Here is a 25,724-nt window from a genome sequence, read left to right as displayed (position 1 = left end):
TGAGTCTTCATGAAACAACCGGGATATCCATCCTAAAAAGGACAGTATGGCCGAGCACAGCACAGCGGAGGAGCTTCCCACTGTTCCCCAACGTTTCCCGCTGTTTTTGCATCCGTGTCACATGTAATTGAGTCATTAGTGTCCCGGTGTTCCCCCTCCAGGGACCAAGCCAGTGCCCGAAGTCATATTTACAGTGTACTGTAATGTCTAATGGTTAGCTGTTGGTTCTGTATAGCACCAAAAGGGGTTCTACTATCGTTATGATGTCAGGCTCGTAACTACAGAAACAGAAGAACCCTTTTTGGTGCTATATAGGACAATTTTTTCACCAAAGCATTCTGCTACTGTTATGATACCAAGCATGCAACTATAGCAGAACCCTTTTTGCTGCTATATAGAGCCATTTTCAGACAGGATCCATAGAACCATATACAACACATTCTCCATCAATCTGAGGAACAATGGCACAATCCTTTTTGGTGCTATATAGAACCATTTCCAAACAGGATCCATACAGAACCATATAACATATTCTCCATCAATCTGAGAAACAATAGCAGAACGCTTTTTGGTGCTATATAGAACCATTTCCAAACAGGATCCATATAGAACCATATACAACACATTCTGCATCAACCTGAAGAACAAGAACGATTTGAGCATGCAAAGTATTCTCTGAATGTCCACAGGTCCATGTAGATCCATTGTCTTTACTCAGGAACCCTTGAAGAACCTTTTCAAGAGTGTATCTAGAACCATTTGCATGTCTAATTGGTTCTTTGCATGGTGAAATGGTTCTTCAGATGAAGAATACAAAAAGCTTAACATCGTAACAATAGCAGAACCCTTTTTGGTGCCATATAGAACCATTTCCAAACAGGATCTGTGTAGAACTCTCCATTAATACGAAGAAGAGTTTCCCCATGAAAAGAACCATTTAGGCATAAAATGCTTTTACGCAGAAATCAAGATTGTATATAGAACCACTGACTTTACATTTAAAAGAACCCTTGAAGAACCATCTTTTTTTCTCTTGATCCTCCCTCCTCTCTCAAATCTCAGCTCTGCATTTCTTTTTCTTCTCCCGTCTCTTCTCTCATCTTTCACTCCAATCTCATCTAAAGGTTCCGGTAACACTTTCAATGAATGTCACATTTGTAAGCATCTATAAACACATTCATAACATGTTATAATGCATTCATAAGGCACCATAATCATGGCTATTAATATTTATAAAAATGCATTACGTTATAGCCGTGCTTATGCATTATGAGTTGTTGACATAATGCATTATAAGCACTGTTCATAACTAATTATAAGAGCTCATAAGGTGTATTTGTCCTCTCTAAGTAAAGTGAAGCATACTGGACTAAAGCCTCCTCCATGGTTAAGAGTGAGGCTTCAAGTTGATGTATTTACTGAAGGATTTACTGAAACACTAAAACACAATAAAGCTCATTACAGGCTTCAAACGTCAGAGTTTAAACTAGAGCTGCCGTCAGTGTTTCACCCAATGTGGGAAAGTCAATGTTCACCACTGTTAATGTGCACCACCGTTAGCCTGGCACTGACTTAACACTGCATATCCAATAGAACCCCAGCAGAAATCAGCATCACTGTACTGGAGTGCAGTGTTACAGAGTGAAGAGTGTAAAAAGACTTCGTCGTTACGTCACTTTTGGCACTGACAGTATAACATGTTATTAACACTACTTATAATGCATTATAGTAACAATTCATGTATAATAAACATGGCTAAAGTGTAATTCAGCGAAATTCAGGTTTGCATTTATAACCATGTTTATAATGCCTGATGAATGCACTATAAAATGTTCTAAATGTGTTTATATATGCTTATAAACATGACATTCATACAAAGTGTTACCAAGGTTCCTCCTCTCTTTTTAATCTCGCAGAGGTCCAAACTTTCACTCCATTCTCTTTCTCTCGTGTGTGCACTTCCAATCTCTTCCTGTCTTTTGGTCTTGGTTTTTCTTTCTTCTCAATTCATCCCTTTCAATCAGAGACAGCCTTCACCTTTGCTCCTGTCCACCTCACTCCCTCCTTCTCAGCCCAGCATCATTCCATCCATCTATCTTGTCAGCCTGTCCAGTGCCTGTCTCTCAGGCATCAATGCGAGGGTGCCTGCTGCGTCCAGTCCCACAAACCAGCCTCAAAACACACACACACACACACACACACACACACACAGAAAACAGCCACCCACACACACACCTACATTAAACCCTTGATAATTAGTTAAGTGTTACTAAGTGAGACCTCAACTGCTTGACCCGCAGGTAAGTGCCTCTTTGGCGTGACCCATTTCATAAAATAAATACATTATTTAACTCTAAAAAAACACAACAAAACCATCCCATATTTCACCCTTTGACAGGCTGTGATGAGATGGGCCTTCCTGTGAGGTTCTCCCAGTGACTGCAGTGCCACCTAGTGTTGGACAAAAGTCACAGCTGACAGGCGGCGACACTCCTGACAAGTCGGCACGAAAAGCAATTCACTGAAGGAAGAAACTTGGGGGAATATATGTATTAATAAAACATCTAGCTTCAGAAATGAAAGGCCTCTATTGGGCCTTTGTGGCTGCGGAAGGGAAGCAGCAAAGGCAGGGTCAGCGCGCTGGGAGACTCCGCTCCACGCGCTCCTGCGCACAATAACGGACGAGCGAGCGGCGGCATTGTGGGGAACCAATGACGCCTTTCCGCTGGCGCTGACTGCCGAGCCACCGCTGCTTTTAATTGATTGGCATTGAAACGAGAAAGGCCATCCGTTGCCCATTGACCAAGAAGCGAAATGGGGAAGCTAGCCACTAACATTCCAGCACACAACTAGCCACTGGCATTTAGTGCCACGCTAAAAAGTAGGCATTCCTGAGCGTGGCGCTTCAACCTCTTTGCTGCAAGGGGTCAGCACAATGGGCGCACAAATGCTGGCAGCCTCCCTCAAGTTGCCCAAGTTTGCACTCGTTAAACTTGGAGGCTCCAGCGCTTCTTCAAAAGCGGTTTTATGGTCTTACATTCAGAGTCGTACTGCAGCAAGCATTCCACAGTGTGTTTAATTGGCCGACTTGCAGGGAAAAGGTCACTGGGCTAATCATGGCCGAGACGTAATGAAGAACAGAACTCCGTGGAATGCTCCGTTCTTTCGACATCCTGATTCGAGGTGCAAAACACAACCCTCGACCCATCAAGAGCCAGGACTTTCCACCGAAGAATAATTCCGTCACAGAGAACGTAATCTTTAACCGCTGACATCAGTTGCCCCCCCCGGGGCCCGGCCTTGAACTCTATGCTTTCACCCAGTGCAGCCGTAGACGCACAGCACACAAGGACAGGCGGTACAAAAGGCCTGCACAGAGCTCCTGGAGACGTCCCTGCTCTTCACGGTGAGTAGTTTTTGACCTGCTCAGGTCAAGGAGAATTTTGTGCAGACCAGCAGATGTTTTATGCCCGTCTGCTGAGGCACAAAGGCTGCCGAGTACAAGACTTTGACTACAGCCATGGCAGCATGCTGCAACTCGAATGCTCACAAAAGTGGATGCCATTACTTGTTTGCGCATCTTATGGCCACAGAAAAGACTGCATTGCTTATTTGCTGCACAAGGGGTTTTCGCCTGGACATAGATGTTCTACAAAAGGATTACCTGGTATAGAACCTTTACTCCAGGGGTCTCTGACTAACAGCCTTCCTCAGCTACATAAATGTGGCATGTATTAACGTCTACCTTATTCAAACCTACTGAAAAAAACATGGATATATGCTTAGTGATCGCATGATCCTTTCACAGTTGTCTCAGTGTGTTTGACCTTATCAGTGGTCAGCTTCTGACCACAGGACCTCTCTCGCCTGGCTAGTTTCACTTGGCAGACTGTTCTGAATTAGTTTAACATATATAAAATGGCCTATTCTTGAGTTTATTTTAATTAGGGTGCTCTCGATTTATTCCCCACCCCCACCCTCCAGTCCTTTGATAGGGAGTTTTAGCTGATACTGAATCTAATGCAATCTTTGCGTTTTCATTAGTGCATAGATACGCTATACCTATAAGATATATTTGGCTGCCAATTAATCTTACCATAAAATTATTCATTTTCAGTATGTGCATAAGGTGACATTCTGAACTTATACACTATGTAGCCAAAATTATATGGTCACAGTATGTGGGAACTTCATGAAATGGGTTTCCATGGCTGAGGAGCTACACACAAGCCTAAAATCATTATGTGCAATGCCAAGCGTCAACTGGAGTGGTGTAAAGGTGGAATCTGAAGCACCTACTTAATGTACCTACTGGAGTGCAGAGTGGCAAAAGTAAAGTTTGGTGGAGGAGGGATAATAAGATGGGGCTGTTTTTCAGGCCATTAGTTCCAATGAAGGGCGATGTTTATATTACAGCTCACAAAAACATTTTACACACTCATATGCTTCCAGCTTTGTGTCAGCAGTTTGGGGAAGACCCTTTCCTGTTTCAGCATGACTGAGCCCCTGTGCACAAAGCAAGCTCCATTAAGACATAGTCTGGTGTGGAGGACCTCAAGTGGCCTGCACAGAGCCCTGACCTCAACCCCACTGAACATCTTTGGGATGAACCAATACATCAATTGTGAACTAGGCCTTCTTGTCCAACATCACTGCCTGACCACAAAAATGCTCTTTTGACAGAAAATATACAGTCATTGGGACAGGAGCAATTTAGGGGTAGAAACATTGTGAACTGGCAAAAACAAATCTTAAACAGGTGATGCAGTTATGCTTGGGTATAAAAGGAGCACACAAGAAAAGTCCTAGTCTTTTATGAGCTTGGATGGTTCAAGGTTGGAGAAATTGCCATGCATAAACGGCAAGGTCGAAAACCACAATGAATGGCCATGACTTTTGATCCCTTGGATGACACCATTAAAAACGAGCATGCTTCTGTGACATACATCACTGAATGGGCTTGCAAATACCTTCACAAACAGACTCTAAATAAATACTGTCTGTCGCTGCAACAATTAAGAAACTCGAGAATATACTATGCACAGTAGACGTCATAGATCAACAACATCCAGAAACGCTGCCGACTTCTCTGGGCACAAGTTCATCTGAAACAGATTGATGCTCAGTGGAAATGTATTGTGGTCTGACAAGTCAACATTTCAGATTGCTAAAAAAAGAATGGCTAAAAGAGAGAAGGAGCATCCAGATTGTTACCAAATTGTTACCACTGTCATGGTATGGAGGGTAACCGCACATCTGTGAAAGCACCATTTATACTGAACACGTTGAGCAACATATGCTGCCTTCTAGACAACGTCTTTTTCAGGGACGTCCATGCTTATTTCAACATAACACCAAGCCACACTCTGCTGGGGTTACATCAGCATGGCTGATAATCACAGAGTGGGTAGTAGACTGATCTGGCTGCAGCCCAGAACTGTATTCAATCAAAAACATGTTTGATTAAGCACAAGTACAACAATAAAGGCTGTGTACAGTTACACAGCTGAAGACCTGTGCAACAAAAGAACAGCAAAAAATGGATGTTTGTCAATTATTAGGTGTTTTTTTAATACTACAGGTTAAAGTGGATTAACAAATCACTGCCACCCGTTTTTATTTGCATTTCATACTTTCCCAACTTTTTTGGGACTGACGTTTGTACAAGAAGAAAACAAGCAACTGATCATGGTATCTGAGTACTGTGTACTGTAGGTAAGCATTCACAACAAAGATAGAGGATAGTGATTTATTTGATCAAATACAAAATAAAATGCAATAAACTAAATTAAGTTCCAGTTACCACACAGAAAAAATATCTTTAAACAGCTGGTAAAAAAAATAAACTGCCACATCTTCATGTTAAGCATTCTTTCACTCCTCTTCCTTGAGGCCTCCCTTGTAGGAATACTCTACAGCCCCAACTGAAGGGTCTTCTCATGGTGGTGGGATGTAAAATTTACCTCCTACAGCGGAGGTGACTCCAAGGCTGCCTCCTGCCAACTCCCTCCCAAAAGGTTCTCCAGTTTCTTTGCAAAACAGAGAAGTTTTCCAAGTCCAAGGCCACTCCATTCATGTCTCTGTCCAAGTGTCGCTCATGATTCACAGATAAAAAGGCCTCAGCGTGGGAGGGGGAGCTTATGAAGCTGACTTTAATACATAGCTTTATCCACCTTAATTCAATTTAGTCTTCAAAACATTTACATTATTGAAGAGCCAACATCATAGAAAACCAAACTGAGTTGGATGGAAGACATTAAAGCCTCAAAATGTACCGTCAACTTCCCAGTCCACACATGGAAACTAATTTTCAAAAACAGCTTGTTTGGCATTCATTGTTCTCGTGATGTCACAAAACCCAACACATTTAAACACATTTAACACATTACATACTAATTCAATCTACAGCGGTTTAGCCCCCACCCATTCATGCTTAGGTTCTAAGGACTGTCTTCAAGACGCTGCATTTTAACATTACAACCTAAACATTTCATCATACAGAATTTTTTTTTTGTGACATCACAAAGTGAATTCATTTCATGGCTGTTTTATAGACTATGGACTGGGATGTGAACTATCCCTGATGATGGGCTTCATTCACCAGTAGTTTTTTCTCAAATATCTTCTAAGTCCTAAGAACAAGTCTATGCGAGATTCATGACGTGTTCTTAAACCGCAGAACTGTTGACTTTGTGCTCTCGAGTGTGTGCAGATTCTGTTCTTACCTAACAGCAAATCCCAGACAAGAAATGTTTCAGCCTACCACTGAAGTTATAAGGAGTGTTTCAATCCGTCTTAAGAGCAGGGTACTAAAAAGAGCCTGTTTAATTCTAAGGGATAAAGAAAGGTTGGAAAGTTAAGTAGGCAGGTAGAATATGGATTTTCATGTGTTAATACACAGACTATAAATATATACAGACTTAAAATAAATTAAAAAAAGGCCGGATCCATATCAGATATGACTGGTTGTTGCAAAGACGGAGTGGAACATATAAATATATAAAGACGGCATTAAAACAAGTCCTTACTGTTTGTTATTGCAACTGCCTAGACTTGAGACTTACTCTTTAGTCTTAATATTTCCACAATTCTGTACAATTCAGTGGCTTTTAATTGTTGAAAAAAAAGTCATTCAGGGTGGTTTGATGTCGAGAAATGTACTGATTTTGATTTCTTTATAGTGGTGGTGATAGGAACCAGGGGTCACAACGTCTACGACACAAATCTAGCTATTTTATTTACTATCCAAAACCAACAGTGAGCCTACACAAGTCTTCAGAGTTCTCTATGTAACTCTGACAATGGAAAAAGTGGAAAATCTGAAAAATCTATATATATTTTACCCATTTAAGGGCAAAATCTTCATAAAACTATGTCTCAGAAATCAGGTCATGTTTTCATGACCATTGCATGTAGTAACTTTCACTGAAGCTCTTAGAGGCATTAAACTCGTCAGACGTCTGGTTCCTATCACCACCTCTAAGTGACAATTCAGTGAAATTCCCCTTTAAGGCTTATTGTTCAATAAATACATGTACTGATGGAGCGAGCAGAGGATCAGCCAACATATTTGAGGAGTTACAGATAAACAAATACACAAATAAACAAACAAACAAGGCTGGAGAGAACATTAGAACAAGATCATGGACTGATCCAGAGAGGGGGATCCACTAGAAGACTGACCCTGGACCAGTACAGACGGCTTCATCGTCCACCTCCACGAGTCCAGATCTGGAGTCACTTTGCGGGGACGCAGTTTAACTGCAGGGCTTCAGTTGGAGGTGACCTGGGAGGATGAGCTGCTGCTGCCGGAGCTTTTGGTGCTCTTCTGCCCCCTGGTGGCGCTAGCCTGCCGTGGCACTCTCTGGCTGGAGCCGTCTCGTCCGGCTTTCTCCCCGTGACCCGCGCCTGATTTACTGCGCACTGCCACGCGCCGCAACACCCACACAAAAACACATACATATGAACGTTAGATGCATTTGTCGAGTGTGTGTGGTAATTAATTTTTGCACCCCACCAGTGCGCAGACACCACATGCAGCATGATTTACGAAGCTGGCTGACTTACACAGACCTGGCGTGTCCTGTTTCATGCTCCAGGATGACACAAATGTACATGTTTTTTAATTGGCTTGGCCAGAACAGCACAGCCAACACAGCAGACCATGCATCCTTCAATTGAAGAGCAATTCCACCAGGATATGTTTTTTTTAAAAAACCTGAAAGTTGGGAATGTTGTAGCTTTTCTTGCATTTCACAAAACTTACATTTGTAATTAGTGATGTTAAGGTGAAGGTTGCCTTAAAAAGGGGAATTCCACCCATTTTCCAAAATCTCTGCAGCGTGTAATCCTAGTCATTTAGAGTGGTTTGGTGTGCAATGCCCTGTTCTAGAGAAAGTCAGATCTGTTCACAGTGGTGGTGATTTCAATGCCTCTCAAAGTTCCGAGACGTTCCTTTACAGTAGTTTTGCGGTAAACTTGTGGCTTAAAACATTATATTTTTAAAAATCCACTCATAGTGGGGGGATACATGCTGAATGTTGTATGTTAATAGGTTTTCCACTATTTTACCATCATCTCAATTCGCTGGTGGTTTTGGATAGTAAAGACATCGAGACCCCTGGTTCCTATCACCACCACTGTAAAGAAATATGTCCATATGTTTATGAATATTTTAGAAAACAGTTTTTCTGCATTTTAGCCTCTCGTCCACATTAAAATGGTGTTTTCGTTCACTAAATATGGAGGTTTTTGAAAACCCTGTTAGCGTTTTCATGTGGACAGGAAAAGCTTTTCAAAATCACTAACATCACATCATTAACTAAGCTGTGTTTAATATTTAAGTATGCAGAAATCCGCTGAAATATGACCAGCGACTGGGCTGCTTCTGTGTGCTCAGTGGATTAGGGGCGATTATGGAGTTATCATCATGTGTAGAATTGAATTTGGCTTTACTTTATTTATTAAACTGCAGTGGTGTCAGAATGTACCACACTCTGTTCATGTAAATGACTACAACTATTAAACACACTTCACTGACTCTAAATATATATGACTCATTAACCAAAGTGAGGTTTGAAATGAATCCTAACTCAAATGGCTGATCAGGAGTGTGAAGATGTTTCAGAGACAGTGGTGTAGCCATAGCAATATAAGCAACCCAAAGGCAAAAAGGCAGCTTTTATTTTCTGGCAGGAATCAGAATTCTGAATGTGTGCGAAATGCAGAGTTAAGTTCTGACGGCCTACGTCTACAGTGTTTGTACCATGCTGACATCACCTCTGCGGCATGCTAAATATCTTGTGCAGTGGGCTACGTTCTTCCTGAGGTGCATGATATCAAATGTTATTGGGTACTATCGCCCCCTACTGGGGTAAGGAACTTTTTTTTTTCAAAAATAACCAGACACGTATGGACAAGGCTTGAGCTGGTATTTCATGTCAAGCCACTCTAAATGACTGTTTGCATCCCAACGATTACACTTTGCAGAAAACCTGGCCGTCACCATTTAAGATGGATAAACGAAGGCATGATATGTTAGCATACACGGTGAAATGGTATTAAGTTGAAGCATTCCTTTGAAGCAGAGAAATGGAGAAATTACATGATGTTAGCGGTGAAGGTGAAGTTCTGCCTTAAGCCGGAGAACTGATGAGTCTATGCGCTGCCTATGAACAGTTAGTATAATTACGACGTTACTTCTCTTTTTAAAAGCACCATAAAACAAAACAAGACAATCTGAGCAAGAACACAGAGACGTTCACCCACAGCAAACACTCCCAACACTCATCATGATGAGCTGTTATTATGAGATCATGTGGACACATATGGATTAAGTTTAATGACCAAAATACATTTACCAACTTTTCATATTTATATCCATATGGAACATTCTACCAAATTAGTTCAAACTTAACAAAAATAACAGTATTAAGACGTTAGATATTTACAAGGACTGTGTTCTAATCTATTCAAACCCAAGGGTTTCATAGAGATAGTAAGCTTAACATATTAAGTATAACATATTTAATAAGCTAAATATGTACAATTTGTGTATAATTTGTTTTAAGTTCTTTTTAACTTGTTTTTAAGCAAAGTTAAAAGATTTGGGTTCATCTTGAGCAATTAAAAAAAAAACTGAAACACAAAGCTCCAGTCTGCAGGCGGAGCCTTATTTTAACCACACCCCAGCATTTTAGAGCAGAAAGTGAGGCTGCATCCCTGTCCCTCATGGCCACATGGTGAGCAGTTAGATTCTATTACATTTAAGTCTGAAAATCAGTGTGGGACATTAAAAATTAAAAATCATCACTACCAAAACAGATTTCCTGCAATTAAGTACTTTTTTTTAATGAAAAATTATGAATTTATGTGTATACAGCTGTTCAAAGCTGGGTTTGCTAGTCATGTACTGGCTAGCATTTTGGAGTTCGGCTCAAAATGAGCTGAAATTGTCACTACAGATCAGTACCGAAACATTGGGTAATGCTTCAGTAGAGTTATGACTGCTTTGATAGAAACAAAATGCAACAAGCAAGTGTTTAGTTTATAAAATTAACCTACTCAATGTTTTAAGGAAATTTAGTCTGAAGTCAGTTTAAAGTCCGAAATGTGTTTTCAACTCTGACTGTGAACCAGTTCGGTAGAATAAACCATACAGCAAGCGTCACAAATGATCCTCTATCACCACTGTGAGCTAGAAATGACTGGGAGATGAATTTATCTAATATCCACCAAAGCTTCCGCATAATGAAACAGTTCAGACGTAAGCAAATCATTTCAAAGTGGTTTGATGTGAAACTCAGAAACTCTTTGATCACACGGCAGGTGAAAAGGGGCTAAATCTGGTCTTTTTCATCATACGTGGCAGAGATGTGTGTGTGTCAGTGTGAACAGAAACTATAATCTATAATCTGTATTCTTTCTGCGCAATAATTCTTAAGTTGTGCAATATTATGGTCCTATAAGCTATCTGTAACTGTACCCAACTTGTCTACTGTCTGTTTAGAATATAGTTTTATAGTCCTTTGTCTATATATTTAAGATTTTTGATACTTTTTTTTCTGTAACCTGCACTTTATATATTTTAGCCTTATGTTTAACTGTTTTCTATGTAGAAAGTGCCGTTGGATTGCTGCTAAATTTCGTTGCACACTGTGCAATGACAATAAAGGCATCTTATCTTATAAACACACTGAATCGGACATTTTCAATGCGATTTGAGACGCTTTCATATGTGGTACTGAAACGTGATCCGTATCTGATCTGCGGCGATGCGACTCGGTCTGAACAGCCAGATCAGAATTCAAGCAACTTTTACGTCAATCCAACTCCGCATTCGTCATCGTTTCACACTGCTGAGACCTCCAAATTTTGGGCTCATGTTTCTGTACGAACGAATTTAGAAGATACTCTTCCAAGCCACTGAAGTATTTTGAAAGAAAAGGCCGAATGTGGCCGTAGGAGAAAGAGGCTGCAGCATCAAGGAAAAATTACAAATCTGAAAGCAAAGTTTAAAGAAATCAAGGACGCGAACCAAAGAGGTGACCGTGGCTGAACAATGTGTCCTTTTTACAGCGAGCTTGAATGCATTCTGGGTGATGAGTCCTGCTGTCAGTCACTGGAACTCCTTGTGAGCTTCTGTGATGCTGGTGGAGATGAAACTGAGGCCTGCATCAGAGGAGCAGCTCTTACTGTTGACTCTATTTTAATGGTTTAGCTCTGGATTAGCCAGGTGACGCATTGTTCTTTTGCGTATGCAGGTCAGTTTAGGAGCTGAACTGTTCAGATTAAGTCACATATACGTCACATTTAAAAGACACTGTGAACAGCTTAATAAATAAATTGGTTTTGATGAGAAAATCAGATTTGGGCCACTTGCTATTCACAGTGGTAGTGAATGGAACCTTCACTGACTTTTAAAATCTTACCAGATTTCTAAAAACAATATCAGAAACAATGTTTTTTGCCTACATTCACACAGCCGGTAAATGTGGCCCAAATCTGATGTTTTCAGCAAATCTGAATTTGTTTGGCTGTTCTCATTATCTTTTAAATGTGATCTGTATGCGACATCAGTCTGAACAGATCAGCTCCTAAACTGACCCGCATGCGCAAAAGAAGAGCTTCACGCAGCTCATCCAGAGGTAAACAATCACAACTGCCAACGGACGCCAGTCGCTCCCGGTGGATCAGCTTCATCTTCACGAGCATCGCAGAAGCCATCATGAAGCTTCACTGACTGACAGCTGGGCTCATCACCCAGAATGTGTTTGAGCTCACTGTAAAAAGGGCGTGGTCCCGTCTTTGGTTCGTGTCCTCGGATTCTTTAAACTTTGCTTTTAGACTTTTTATCTGTTCTTTGACGCTGCAGCCTCGTTCTCTTACGGCTGCGTTCGGATATTTCTTTCTAAACCTCTTTGAACACGGAGGGTTTGGATACATAAATTCCGATCTGGCTGTTCAGACCGAGTCGCCCTGCTGCATATCGGATTTCAGTACCACATATGAAAGCGCCTCAAATCGGAATTGAAAATGTCGGATTCAGTGTTTTTAGCTGTTCACACTGACACACAGCCACATCGGTGTCGCATATAAAGAAAAAATTCAATTTGGGGCAATTCAATTCACCTTGTATGTGAACTCAGCCTTTGTCGTGAGGACCCTCACACTAGTCAACAGGGCAAGTAGAGAGAAAAACAAATATAACAAGCTTTGGCTACTTACAGAGCTGAGCTTACTGGCCCTGTTTGTGCTTTTAAGTGCAGTGAAAGTGGAAAGTGGGCATTGATCTGGATTTGAGAGTCGAGCAAATATTGCAGTGAGAGCTGGAGAAATCAGACTAGCAGCTGAGCTGAAACTGTGAAGAGAGATCTACACATTATAAACATGATAACGGATCTTATCTGCCTGTGTTTTACTCGCGGCTCCTCCGTCTCCGCTCTGCTGTTCAAGTGAGTCTCTTCGCCTGTTTCTCCGCTCTTCCAGCTCTCTGATTAGCTGTTGTTTGAATCACTTGTTGAGCAAGTCTCTGACCTTCTCACACTACAGGACTCGATCATTTTGAATCGTAAATATCAAACATGTTTCATAATATCGGATATTCGGCTTGCGATCGAGCTCCTGACCTGGGAAATAGCTTGAGACGGGCGGTAAAATTGGGCAAAAATCGTGTAGTGTAGGCCCGGCTTAAAGCTCACTCACAGAAAGTCATTACGTTAACTGGTTATCTATACGCTGCCTGATGCCTGAGACACTGTTGCGTAGTAGTTTTGAGACAATCTCTTGGCACACGCAGGGTGTCAGAGAGCAAAATCGTCCCCAAAGAAAAGTTGTTTTTAGATTTATCGCCATTTCACCATCATCAACATTCCATACAGAAACTCAGAAGGCCCGTGTAGGTTGACTGGTGGTTTCGGACGGTAAATAAAACTGTACATTTTTGTGTTGTAGCTATGGCAACCCTTGGTTCCCATCACTACTGGAAAGAAATCAGAACTATTTCACACCAAACCACTCCGAATGACTCGGTTTACATCCCATCGACTGAATTATGCAGAGAATCTGAAGAAGCTGAGGGCCGAAATGCTCCGAATCTCATCAAACAAACTTAAGGTTAATTATTTTGCACATGGAGAGCAGCTTTAGACACAAACGGATGAAACGAAAATCATGCACCGTCTGGCCGAGAGCGCGAGAGAAGGGGAAAAAAAGAAAAAGAACCTGCAAGCATACGAGCCAGAGAAAGAGAGGTAGAGGAAGGAAAAGAGAGGACTGGAATATGTTGGCGGCAGTGAAAGTACAAAGGCGAGTGAAGAGCAAAGGACCTTGAGAGAGAGGAGCGCTCTGGTCGCCAGGGCCGTAGACCACTATCTTTGCCCCTCCCCTTTGAGGGCGGGCGGCAGGGCCAGTGGGAGGGGCCTGGGGGGCTGTTTTTTTAGCGCTCTTGTCTGAGACCACAGAATCCTCTTCTTCAGGGAGATTTCAAGACACATATGAACGCAGAGGGCAAATACAGGGACCACAAAAACATAAAGGGGAAAGTGAAGAAGGCGTTAACGCAAAAGAGAGAACACTAAAGGACACACAAGGACAATAAACCCCCTGTAAAGTAAGTACTGCAGGCTTTAAAGGACTCATATCCTGGATAACTGAAAATACCCAATGCTTTTTTTCAGTAATTAAAGTTTCGAAACTATTCACTCCTGTGCACTAGCAGTGCTGGACTGGACATAAATTCAGCCCTGGACTGTATTTTCAAGCAATTAATTTCACATGAGCGTGAACACATAGCTTGGCTGAGAACTGAATTGACTACTAAATATAGCGACATTAATGTTTAGCCTTAGAGCAGGGCTCGGCAACACGCGGCTCCGGAGCCACATTCGGTTCTTTTACTGCTCTGTTGTGGTTTCACAACAGAGTTAGATTTGTAAGTAAAAATGAAATAATCATCCTTTACAGTAAAATAAAGTTCTGCTGATCGTTCAGCACTGTTTAACAGTAAATGGCTGTAATTCGCCCTTAAATCCTGATGATCAGCGCAGACTCACCATAGCAACACGGACAACAATCTGGCCTAGCTAGTAGCTAATGAAATGCAAAGAGAGAGATTTAAGACTACCATCGATTATTTGGAGATGAATGGACTTATTTACATTTATGATCACTCCAGCTGGGTTCCTGATATGTTTAATCTGCAGCGAGAAAGTGACACACAATAAAATTTAAATTTAAAAATCTAATTTTCCATCTTAAATGCTGCCACAGTTACATTCTGGTGCCTCAGGCACCATTTAAGGTGGAAGAAGCTGGTGAATGAGAAGTGACAAAAAAAAAATTTAAAGTTGAACATTGACATTTTACAAGAAACTGTTCTACTTTTGAGAAAAAGTTTCCTGCTGGAGATGCTAGAAAAGTGGCTACAGCTAAGCTAAAGCTTAAAGCAGAGCAAAGTAAGTGTGTTCTTCGTTCACATTTTTTTAGCCTGTACTAGTACATCAGCACATACTGAGACATATTTACACCCAAGATGGTCAACTGGACATGAAATGTTGCGGCTCCCAAGGTGGTTTGATTTTTGTAGAAAGGACAAAATGGCTTTTCTTAACATTTGGGTTGTCAACCTCCGCCTTAGAAGTTGGAGCAGACTGGATAAACTCGCTAAAGCCACTTTTCCACTGCATGGTACAGCTCAACTTGACTTGCTTTTCGTACCAGCTGCGTTGTTTTCTGCTGCAGATACAGCGCCCCCTTAATGTAGCTGCTTGTCATAGTGAAGCCAAATGAAACTGCCATGACAAGAAGGAGACAGCAGCAAGAGACTGCTGATAAAAAACAAGAGTTTGGCATCAAAGTTCAGACGACGAGACGATTCTGGTTGCTCAAAAAAGGTGACGCAAGACCTCGTAGCTTGCTAATGTCTAGAGGTACCTGTAGTGTTTTTTAGATCACTTTTTTGTTCTGGCTTGTCTTACTTGGAACCTCAATGAAGGTGGTGTCAAAAATAGTACCTGGTACCAGATCTGGGGGCAGGCATGGACTGGAGGTTAGAGAACCAGCCTTGTGACTGGAAGGTTGTCGGTTCGATCCCCAGAGCCGACAGTACATGACTGAAGTGTCTTTGAGGAAGACGTCTAACCCCCAACTGCTCACCAGGGGGATAGGGTTGCCCACTGCCCCCTAGTGTGTATGTGGTGTTTCCCTGCACAAATGGGTTAAATGTGGAGGTCACTTAATCTTAATCTTCCAGACTCGCATTAAGATACAATGCAGTAAAAAAGTGGCCTAGCACACCCCTTCTGCTCTTAGGCCCTGCGGTTCCTCGCCCAAATAAACTGTGCACTTTCATCTCTTTGCTTCTTGTTTTGTTTTTCAATCAAGAAAGTTTCCTCCATCCCTCTCTAGCAGTTCAAATTTCCCAGTTATTTGTTCTGGGGGCATCATTTGCATGACTGCACAAGCTTAGAATACAGTGGGCCGCTTATGTGTATACAGTCACTCCAATATTTGTCTGGCACACACCGCTTATGCCCGGGCAGCCTCCACTTATTTTATATAGGACTTCATTAGAAACAACTAAACATTTCTCTATCAAGGCAACAATATCTCTATCAAGACAAACAAAGTAAATGTTACCTCAAAGGTACAACAGTGGTTTTAAGGTGTGATTGCGAACCTTAAGTTTTTCCAGGTGAAAAATTTGTACTTGTACCTTTTCATAACCTAATCTTTTAAAACAGAACAATAAAATAAAAAGCCTGGAGGCGAGACAGGGTGCATGGAGTCAGCTTAGAAAATATGACTTCAGTGGATTACGGTTCAGTTATGTTACCTGACTAAAGGTACCGAGATGGACCCTTTGGAAGCCACCCAAGTGACAGTATCATAACTTTGTTTCTGAGAGTGCACTGGGAATTGTCTTGGTCCTCCTGATGGCCAGTTCATCCCTGCTCCCTAGTATGTACTGTCCTCTAAATTGCAAAATCAGCCTGTTTTAGATTCATCAGGGCTGTGATGAACATTTACATATGACTAGTTTTGCATCAAAGGGATACAGAGTGTTGTGTGGTCTGAGACGCTTCCATTACACTATAATAGCACTTACAGTTGTCTAGGGCAGACTTAGCAGGACCTAGAAAAGGAAAAGGTCCCGAGTTGATTTTATACACCTGCAATGCAGATACTTAATGTATGTTTTCTGAATATGTAGTCCCAATCCTGTTGTCTGGGTCATGTAAAATCCAAACTGCATATGGTACATAAAACCACACAAATGTTAATTAAATTCATTAGGATATGAGCTCTTCAAAGCACAGTTAGATATTTCAGAAAAAGGGAATAAATGTGATAGCAGCAGAACAAATTTTACAGGTTGCTTTAGAGCAATATGCACCAGCCTAATTTATTATTATAATTTTACAGCAAGGCATGCAAAATGAGCAACATAACAACTTGTATTGCTGTATGGGAATAACTTAAACCCACTCACAATGCCCCTTAGCTCCTCTCCTGCTGGAGAGGCTTCAATTTTAGCCTAATCTATGTGGTTAAATGAGAAATTCAGCTTTGCCAAATACTGTCCACAGCAGTTTCCTAACAGAGAAAAACAGGAACATAATAAAACTAGAGGTGAGATTCACTTTAAGAGCTAGTTAAATACCTCAATTCTGCCATGCTTTTTGGGAACAAGGTCATGACTTTTACAAGCTATTTCATTAGTCTGGTTGTAAAAGAGTAATTGAGTAATTTAATATTTTTTCGCTCAAACTGTCTGCAGAAAAAAAGACTTGAAAACATTGGAGCCTCATGAATGCCGGAACCTGCACGATTCGCTGAAATAACAAAACAGATTAGTATGAAAGGTTTTGACGGAGATTTAATGCCACCAGTCGCCATGAATAGTTAACAAATAAAGTGTGAAGCAAAGTTGTCCGTCTGAATCTCTAAACTGTAAAGCTCATTGACTCGACTCTGGTTGTTATGAAAGTGCAACACACTGTGCAAAAATAATTTATTTAATTTCCAGTCTGAGATTAGATATGACAGGAAAATAAGTGGGGAAAAAAAGGAGTTTCCTAAACTGCTAATCAAAACATGATCAAAGGCTACAGAGAAACTGGGGCTCCTAAAAACCACCTGGAAGACCTGGTAGACACCAACAATGAAAAAACCCACAGGTGGACTGGCCGCCCCAGAGTCCAGACCTCAGAATAATTGTGTGGGTCATGGGAAGCATAAAACGTGAGACGGAATCTTGGAGATGTGAAAAATTATCCTGGCATATTTCTTTTAAAATAAGTCACCTGAAAAGAATCTAAGCTGTAATGAAGGTGTGTACGCGCTGTAAGTAACATGCTAAACGTATGTTTTCTGCTTTTTTTCTTGATGCTGAAAAATGAATAATGTGTACTCAATGGCTGTTTTGTCTGGAAATTAAATAAAGAATGAAATATGATGTAACTTTGCACACTACTGTATAAATTAAGCATAATTTAAATTAAAACTGTATAATTAAATATGAGTAACTGTGGACATCATGCATTGTCAAATGTATTTTGTTCAGTTTCGGTAATTTCATATTTTATATATATATAGCTACTGTCAACAAAATTGTGTAACTCCAAGATGGTAATTTTACAGAGAAGCAAAAAACATATTTTACTTTTAATGGAAGTCAATGGAACGAGACTTTTCTCCAAGTCATTTTGGGCCGTTTCTTTTGGTCCAGTCTTTGTGAAATTTACAGACAGTGCATTTTCACATCATTAAAACGACAAACATGGAGATAGGAGGTCTCTTTTCTGACAGCTGTGACATACGCATGTAAAATTACTGTAAAAAATACACTTGACAATGTGTAATAACCACACTTACATATGAATATAATAATTCTATGTATTTGCTGATAAGTTATACTTGGACCTGTAAGAACAGCCAAAAACAGTAGCAGATACAGTTCCAGCTTTATCCTTAGTCAGATATGTCCAATCTGAAAAAGCGGTGCTCCTTCAGGAGCCTAGCTTTCTTTACACAACCTATTCCGGGTAAAGTCTTACTGTGGAAAAGATTGGACACTAAATGACATGAATCTGCGCTGTAATGTTTATTAGTCATTTGGATACATCCTAAGTGCTGCTCCGGAATCAGCCCGTTTCTGTGATGTGTCAGGGTTTAGGAATTTACTTGCTGCATACATTTATTAACACCTCATGAAATAACAAAATCTGTCCCTCAGTCATTGAAACAGGCGTTAGATTAATTCAGAAAATGATCAATGTCTCTGAGTGTCCAGATTTAGACACTGACTGACCTCTGGACTCGGAAGGGGCGGTGGCGGAATGGGATGCTGTCGATGTGTCTCCGAGGGACGTGTCTGAAATCTTCTGCCCTGCACACATTGCCTTTAAGGTCTGGAAGACAGCCAGTGGTGCAACGTTCATCTTCAAAAGGTCCACGATGATCCTACAAGAGCAAGAAGAGATTATTAGCTCCACAGCTCTAAAGCTGGATTAGTTTTACAGACAAAATCAGTGATTTTAATCCAGTATGAATCTTCAGTGTGTGTAGTTTTACGGTCTGACTGTAATAATTGTGGAGTGATTTTAATCCAGCATGAATCTGCAGTGTGTGTAGTTTTACAGTCTGACTGTAATAATTGTGGAGTGATTTTAATCCAGCATGAATCTGCAGTGTGTGTAGTTTTACAGTCTGACTGTAATAATTGTGGAGTGATTTTAATCCAGTATGAATCTGCAGTGTGTGTAGTTTTACAGTCTGACTGTAATAATTGTGGAGTGATTTTAATCCAGTATGAATCTGCAGTGTGTGTAGTTTTACAGTCTGACTGTAATAATTGTGGAGTGATTTTAATCCAGCATGAATCTGCAGTGTGTGTAGTTTTACAGTCTGACTGTAATAATTGTGGAGTGATTTTAATCCAGTATGAATCTGCAGTGTGTGTAGTTTTACAGTCTGACTGTAATAATTGTGGAGTGATTTTAATCCAGTATGAATCTGCAGTGTGTGTAGTTTTACAGTCTGACTGTAATAATTGTGGAGTGATTTTAATCCAGTATGAATCTGCAGTGTGTGTAGTTTTACAGTCTGACGGTAATAATTGTGGAGTGATTTTAATCCAGTATGAATCTGCAGTGTGTGTAGTTTTACAGTCTGACTGTAATAATTGTGGAGTGATTTTAATCCAGTATGAATCTGCAGTGTGTGTAGTTTTACAGTCTGACTGTAATAATAGTGGAGTGATTTTATTCCAGTATGAATCTGCAGTGTGTGTAGTTTTACAGTCTGACTGTAATAATTGTGGAGTGATTTTAATCCAGTATGAATCTGCAGTGTGTGTAGTTTTACAGTCTGACTGTAATAATTGTGGAGTGATTTTAATCCAGTATGAATCTGCAGTGTGTGTAGTTTTACAGTCTGACTGTAATAATTGTGGAGTGATTTTAATCCAGTATGAATCTGCAGTGTGTGTAGTTTTACAGTCTGACTGTAATAATTGTGGAGCGATTTTAATCCAGTATGAATCTGCAGTGTGTACTTTTACAGTCTCACTATAATAATTGTGGAGCGATTTTAATCCAGTATGAATCTGCAGTGTGTGTAGTTTTACAGTCTGACGGTAATAATTGTGGAGCGATTTTAATCCAGTATGAATCTGCAGTGTGTAGTTTTACCGTCTCACTGTAATAATTGTGGAGCGATTTTAATCCAGTATGAATCTGCAGTGTGTGTAGTTTTACAGTCTGACTGTAATAATTGTGGAGCGATTTTAATCCAGTATGAATCTGCAGTGTGTAGTTTTACAGTCTGACGTTAATAATTGTGGAGCGATTTTAATCCAGTATGAATCTGCAGTGTGTGTAGTTTTACAGTCTGACTGTAATAATTGTGGAGAGATTTTAATCCAGTATGAATCTGCAGTGTGTGTAGTTTTACAGTCTGACTGTAATAATTGTGGAGTGATTTTAATCCAGTATGAATCTGCAGTGTGTGTAGTTTTACAGTCTGACTGTAATAATTGTGGAGAGATTTTAATCCAGTATGAGTCTGCGGTGTGTGTAGTTTTACAGTCTCACTGTAATAATTGTGGAGCAATTTTAATCCAGTATGAATCTGCAGTGTGTGTAGTTTTACAGTCTCACTGTAATAATTGTGGAGCGATTTTAATCCAGTATGAATCTGCAGTGTGTGTAGTTTTACAGTCTGACTGTAATAATTGTGGAGTGATTTTAATCCAGTATGAATCTGCAGTGTGTATTTTTACAGTCTCACGGTAATAATTGTGGAGTGATTTTAATCCAGTATGAATCTGCAGTGTGTGTAGTTTTACAGTCTGATGGTAATAATTGTGGAGCGATTTTAATCCAGTATGAATCTGCAGTGTGTGTAGTTTTACAGTCTGACGGTAATAATTGTGGAGCGATTGTAATCCAGTATGAATCTGCAGTGTGTGTAGTTTTACAGTCTGACGGTAATAATTGTGGAGTGATTTTAATCCAGTATGAATCTGCAGTGTGTGTAGTTTTACAGTCTCACTGTAATAATTGTGGAACGATTTTAATCCAGTATGAGTCTGCAGTGTGTGTAGTTTTACAGTCTGATGGTAATAATTGTGGAGTGATTTTAATCCAGTATGAGTCTGCAGCGTGTGTAGTTTTACAGTCTCACTGTAATAATTGTGGAGTGATTTTAATCCAGTATGAATCTGCAGTGTGTAGTTTTACAGTCTGACTGTAATAATTGTGGAGTGAGTTTAATCCAGTATGAATCTGCAGTGTGTGTAGTTTTACAGTCTGACTGTAATAATTGTGGAGAGATTTTAATCCAGTATGAATCTGCAGTGTGTGTAGTTTTACAGTCTGACTGTAATAATTGTGGAGTGAGTTTAATCCAGTATGAATCTGCAGTGTGTGTAGTTTTACAGTCTGACGGTAATAATTGTGGAGTGATTTTAATCCAGTATGAATCTGCAGTGTGTACTTTTACAGTCTGACGGTAATAATTGTGGAGTGATTTTAATCCAGTATGAATCTGCAGTGTGTGTACTTTTACAGTCTGACGGTAATAATTGTGGAGTGATTTTAATCCAGTATGAATCTGCAGTGTGTGTAGTTTTACAGTCTCACTATAATAATTGTGGAGTGATTTTAATCCAGTATGAATCTGCAGTGTGTAGTTTTACAGTCTGACTGTAATAATTGTGGAGAGATTTTAATCCAGTATGAATCTGCAGTGTGTGTAGTTTTACAGTCTGACTGTAATAATTGTGGAGTGAGTTTAATCCAGTATGAATCTGCAGTGTGTGTAGTTTTACAGTCTGACGGTAATAATTGTGGAGTGATTTTAATCCAGTATGAATCTGCAGTGTGTGTAGTTTTACAGTCCGACTGTAATAATTGTGGAACGATTTTAATCCAGTATGAATCTGCAGTGTGTGTACTTTTACAGTCTGACGGTAATAATTGTGGAGTGATTTTAATCCAGTATGAATCTGCAGTGTGTAGTTTTACAGTCTCACTATAATAATTGTGGAGTGATTTTAATCCAGTATGAATCTACAGTGTGTAGTTTTACTGTTTGACAGTAATAACTGTGGAGAGATTATGCGATCTCTCGCACACACAGCCTACATTTACATGTCTACTCACTTGAAGACCTCTTGATCTATGACGATCCCTGCAGCCTGAGTGAGCTCAAACAGCTCCATCTCCTCCGCATTCAGCACCTTCTTCTTCTTTATGCTGTATTTTTGCACATTGCCGCTAACAGTAACACCCAGAGACGGAGAGTCTGGAGCGACAGGCATCGTGCTGGCTTGCGTCGTGTGGGACGTCATCAGGTTTCAGCAAAGACCCTGCAAAGTATTCGATAAATTAGGTGAAGTTCAGCTACTGATGCTCAGGCCTGGGTCTGATACTTTTTTGTCTGGAATTTGGAATAAGTATAAAAAGAGCATTTTAAAGTGGCAGAGTCTCTCAGAAACAAAGATGAGCAGAGGTTCACCAATCTGCCAAAAACTGTCTCCAAAAATTGTGGAACAATTTCAGAAAAATGTTCCTCAATGTAAGATTGCAAAGACTTTGGATATCCCACCATCTACAGTCCATCTATCATCAAAAGATTCAAAGAATCTGGAGAAATCCCTGTAAGCAAGGGACAAGACGGTCAGTATTGGATGCTCGTGATCTTTGGGGCCCTCAGGTGGCACTGCATTAAAAACAGGTATGATTCTGTACAGGAAATGACTGCATGGGCTCAAGAACACTTCCAGAAACCTGTCAACACAGTTTGCAGTGCAATCCACAAATGCAAGTTAGAGCTGTATCATGCAAAGAAGAAGCCGTATATCAACACAATCCAGAAACGCTGCCGTCTTCTCTGGGCCAAAGATCAGTTAAAATGGACTGAGGAAAAATGGGAAAGTGTTCTGTGGTCAGATGAATCAAAATTTTAAATTCTTTCTGGAAACCACGGACTGCGGACTCAAGAGGAGATGGACCAACCAACTTGTTATCAGCGCACAGTTCAAAAGCCTGCATCTCTGATGATCTGGCTGTATCAATGCTGAACAGTATACAGAGGTTTTAGAACAACATATGCTGCCATCCAGACAGCATCTCTTTTAGGGAAGGCTGTCATATTTCAGCAAGACAACACTAAACCACACACTGCATCCATCACAACAACATGGCTTCACAGAAGAAGAGTCCAGGTGCTGAACTGGCCTGTCTGCAGTCCAGACCTTTCACCAACAGAAAACATTTGGTGCATCATGAAATGAAAAATCCATCAAAGAAGACCCAGGAACTATCGAGCAGCTAGAATCCTACGTCAGACAACAATGGGACAACATTCCTCTCCCAAAACTCCAGCAAGCGGTCTCCTCACTTCCTAGGCTGTTGTTAAAAGGAGAGGGGACGCTACACAGTGGCACACACAGCCCTGTCCCAACATTCTGGAGATGCGTTGCTGCCATCAAGTTCTAAATGAGATTAAATGTTTTTCATGAAATGGTAAAATGTCTCACAACACAATATGAGTTCTATGTTCTACTGTGAATTATATATGAGTCTAAAATAAAAAATAAAATACAGAAAGAAATTCTGAAAAGATACAAATATTTACATTTTACACAGCATCCCAACCTTTTTTGGATGTGGGCTTGTAATAAAACTCTACGTCTAACCCGGCCACCCCATTCTAAAAGATCTAGCCAAACTGCTGGCAGGGAAAACATCAAAATGTGCCGAGCAGCAGGCCTTTAGAACCACTGCCATAGAACACACAAAACAGAACTGACTTGGATACTTCAATAATAATTTAATGCCATGGAAGCCAGTCCTGAAACTTAAAAAATAATCTAGCACTTAATTATTATATTTCTGTTAATAAGTGAATTGCTATGGCATTACTTTGCAATATGATCTCAATACTTTGAGACACTACGTCATAATTTTGAGACACTCAGTATTTTGAGGTACTATCTCATTATTCTAAGATGCTTTCTCAGTATTTTTGGAGACTTCATGCTCATGGGATGAAAATATGAATAAACATAAAATCTATTTGAATTTAGTTATCAAGAAAGGCTGTTAAAATAAAAAAAATGAAAATAACGACGTATCGTCTCAATGAGATAATATCTCAGAATTAAGACGCTTTATGTTTGTTCATATCACAATTATAACTAAAGGTTGTGTATGAAACCACTTCATGGCAGACGTGTGTTGTTCAGGTTAATGGAGAACGTGTTGTAATTACATGGTTCTACATAGAACCAGTTCTTCTAGGGTTACAAGCTTGACGTGGTCACGAAGAACGTTTTTTGGTGCCATATCTAGAACCACATACAGTAGCTACGCTCTCTATTAATCTAAAGAACCATGTTAGCTCCTATTCAGCACTCTAAATAGAACCAGTCCCTTCACTACAGAACCCCTGAAGAACGTGTAAGAAGTTGAGAGAACGCTAAAGCTCAATGTTTACAACACGAAGCTTAGCTTAGCTTAGCGCGCTTCTAAAGGCGCGAAACTTCGCTTAGGGAAAACTAAAACGACATATGTTGCTCACTTTTAATTTATTTTCTTCTATTATAACGTAAAATACCAAAAAATAAATACAAATAAAATTTAATTTCGGCAAAAAAAACACTTACAGCGAACAGGAGCGAGTGAAGTGAACTGGACTCTCCTTCTGCAGCTAAAGCGGAGGAAACCGCTCTACTGCCAACTAGTGGAGCGACGCCAAAGCGCAACAACAAACTTGAGCTCGGCGAACTTGGAGGGTGGAGGTTCCAAAGACTTAATTATCTGGTTCCCACGCCTTATTTTTATTTCTACAGGATGTCCCCAGCGGGGCTCCGCACCGCCGTTGTATTTTCAAGAGCTTTCGTTTTAAACTCCAGTTCATGACGTTTATGACGTCAGTGAACGTGAACAGCCAATGAGCCGCTCCGCTCGCCAACCAATCAGCTCTCAGTAGCAGTAACGATAGCGCCCTGCTGCCCCAAACACGTGGGGTGTAGGAAAAAAAGGAAACATAGAGGCTTTATTCGCTTTTTTTAGTGAAATACATCCTTCTACTTTCTAAAGGTAAAGAAACGATCGGGACGAGCGACTAAAAACTATTTAAGCTTTTCATTTACTCCCATTCATTGAGGACTCACTCATGGGCGTGCTGTAGCGTTTTGCAGTCATGTGTTTTGATACAATGGGGGAAATAGGAAGAGGCCGGGATTCTTCATAAACCAGCTCTGGCTCGATGTAGCTTGGTAGCTGCTCTGTGGGGGTCCTGACCACTGTAGAACAGGGTAACAATGCGTGCATCGAAACAGATGGACTACGGTGTGTAACTGTAGAACTACAGGGTGAAACTATACAGTATGTGGAGCTGATAAAATGGACAACGAGTGTAGAAACAAGGAGGCGGTTTTAATGTTGTGAAACATTAAACCCACCTATTTGCACACTAAAAATTCTAATTTACTATTCTTTTTTTTTCAAATTAAAGTATCTAAACATTTAGACTCTTTCCTTCTTCTAGAGCTGGGGGTTGATCCCAGAATCAATTCCTCGGTTCCAGGTATTCGGATGTGCGCTAGTTTGTGAGGCTTGGTGTAATGTCTATGCGGGGCGGTGTGAGAGATGTCCTTTGTGGCAGTTTCATTTCAACTTTCACAAAAGGCTACAATATGCAAATGAGCCCGT

At 40.4% G+C, this 25,724-nt stretch overlaps 1 protein-coding gene across 3 annotated transcripts; it reads right to left on the bottom strand.

Moving 5' to 3' along the window:
* Window positions 1-5,735: 5,735 nt before the first annotated feature.
* Window positions 5,736-24,884, bottom strand: mzt2b (mitotic spindle organizing protein 2B). 3 transcript variants are annotated; one of them, XM_017681868.2, is made up of 5 exons: window positions 24,674-24,884; window positions 22,167-22,372; window positions 18,812-18,963; window positions 13,827-13,967; window positions 5,736-7,923 (listed from the first exon to the last, which is right to left on the bottom strand). In XM_017681868.2, the coding sequence occupies exons 2-5, from the start codon at window positions 22,352-22,354 to the stop codon at window positions 7,772-7,774; spliced, it is 633 nt and encodes a 210-aa protein (XP_017537357.1). In that variant the 5' UTR covers window positions 22,355-22,372; window positions 24,674-24,884; the 3' UTR covers window positions 5,736-7,771. The 3 variants fall into 3 exon arrangements, with proteins under 3 accessions (XP_017537357.1, XP_017537356.1, XP_017537358.1); XM_017681867.2 differs by having other exon boundaries at window positions 13,827-13,970; window positions 24,674-24,881; XM_017681869.2 differs by lacking the exon at window positions 13,827-13,967 and having other exon boundaries at window positions 24,674-24,880.
* Between the last annotated feature and the right edge of the window lie 840 nt (window positions 24,885-25,724).

This window comes from Pygocentrus nattereri, chromosome 16 (assembly GCF_015220715.1).
Source record: "Pygocentrus nattereri isolate fPygNat1 chromosome 16, fPygNat1.pri, whole genome shotgun sequence".
Taxonomy (NCBI): domain Eukaryota; kingdom Metazoa; phylum Chordata; class Actinopteri; order Characiformes; family Serrasalmidae; genus Pygocentrus; species Pygocentrus nattereri.
Note: the sequence above shows the minus strand (reverse complement) of the source record. Positions and strands in the feature narration are given on the sequence as shown.

Coding starts and splice junctions, on each gene's coding strand:
- mzt2b (XM_017681867.2), bottom strand. CDS start 22,354: ATGACGTCCCACACGACGCAAGCCAGCACGATGCCTGTCGCTCCAGAC. Junction 13,971..18,811: donor CGCCCCTTCCGAGTCCAGAG/GTCAGTCAGTGT, acceptor ATCTCCCTGAAG/AAGAGGATTCTGTGGTCTCA. Junction 7,924..13,826: donor GAGCGCTCCTCTCTCTCAAG/GTCCTTTGCTCT, acceptor GGCGCGTGGCAG/TGCGCAGTAAATCAGGCGCG.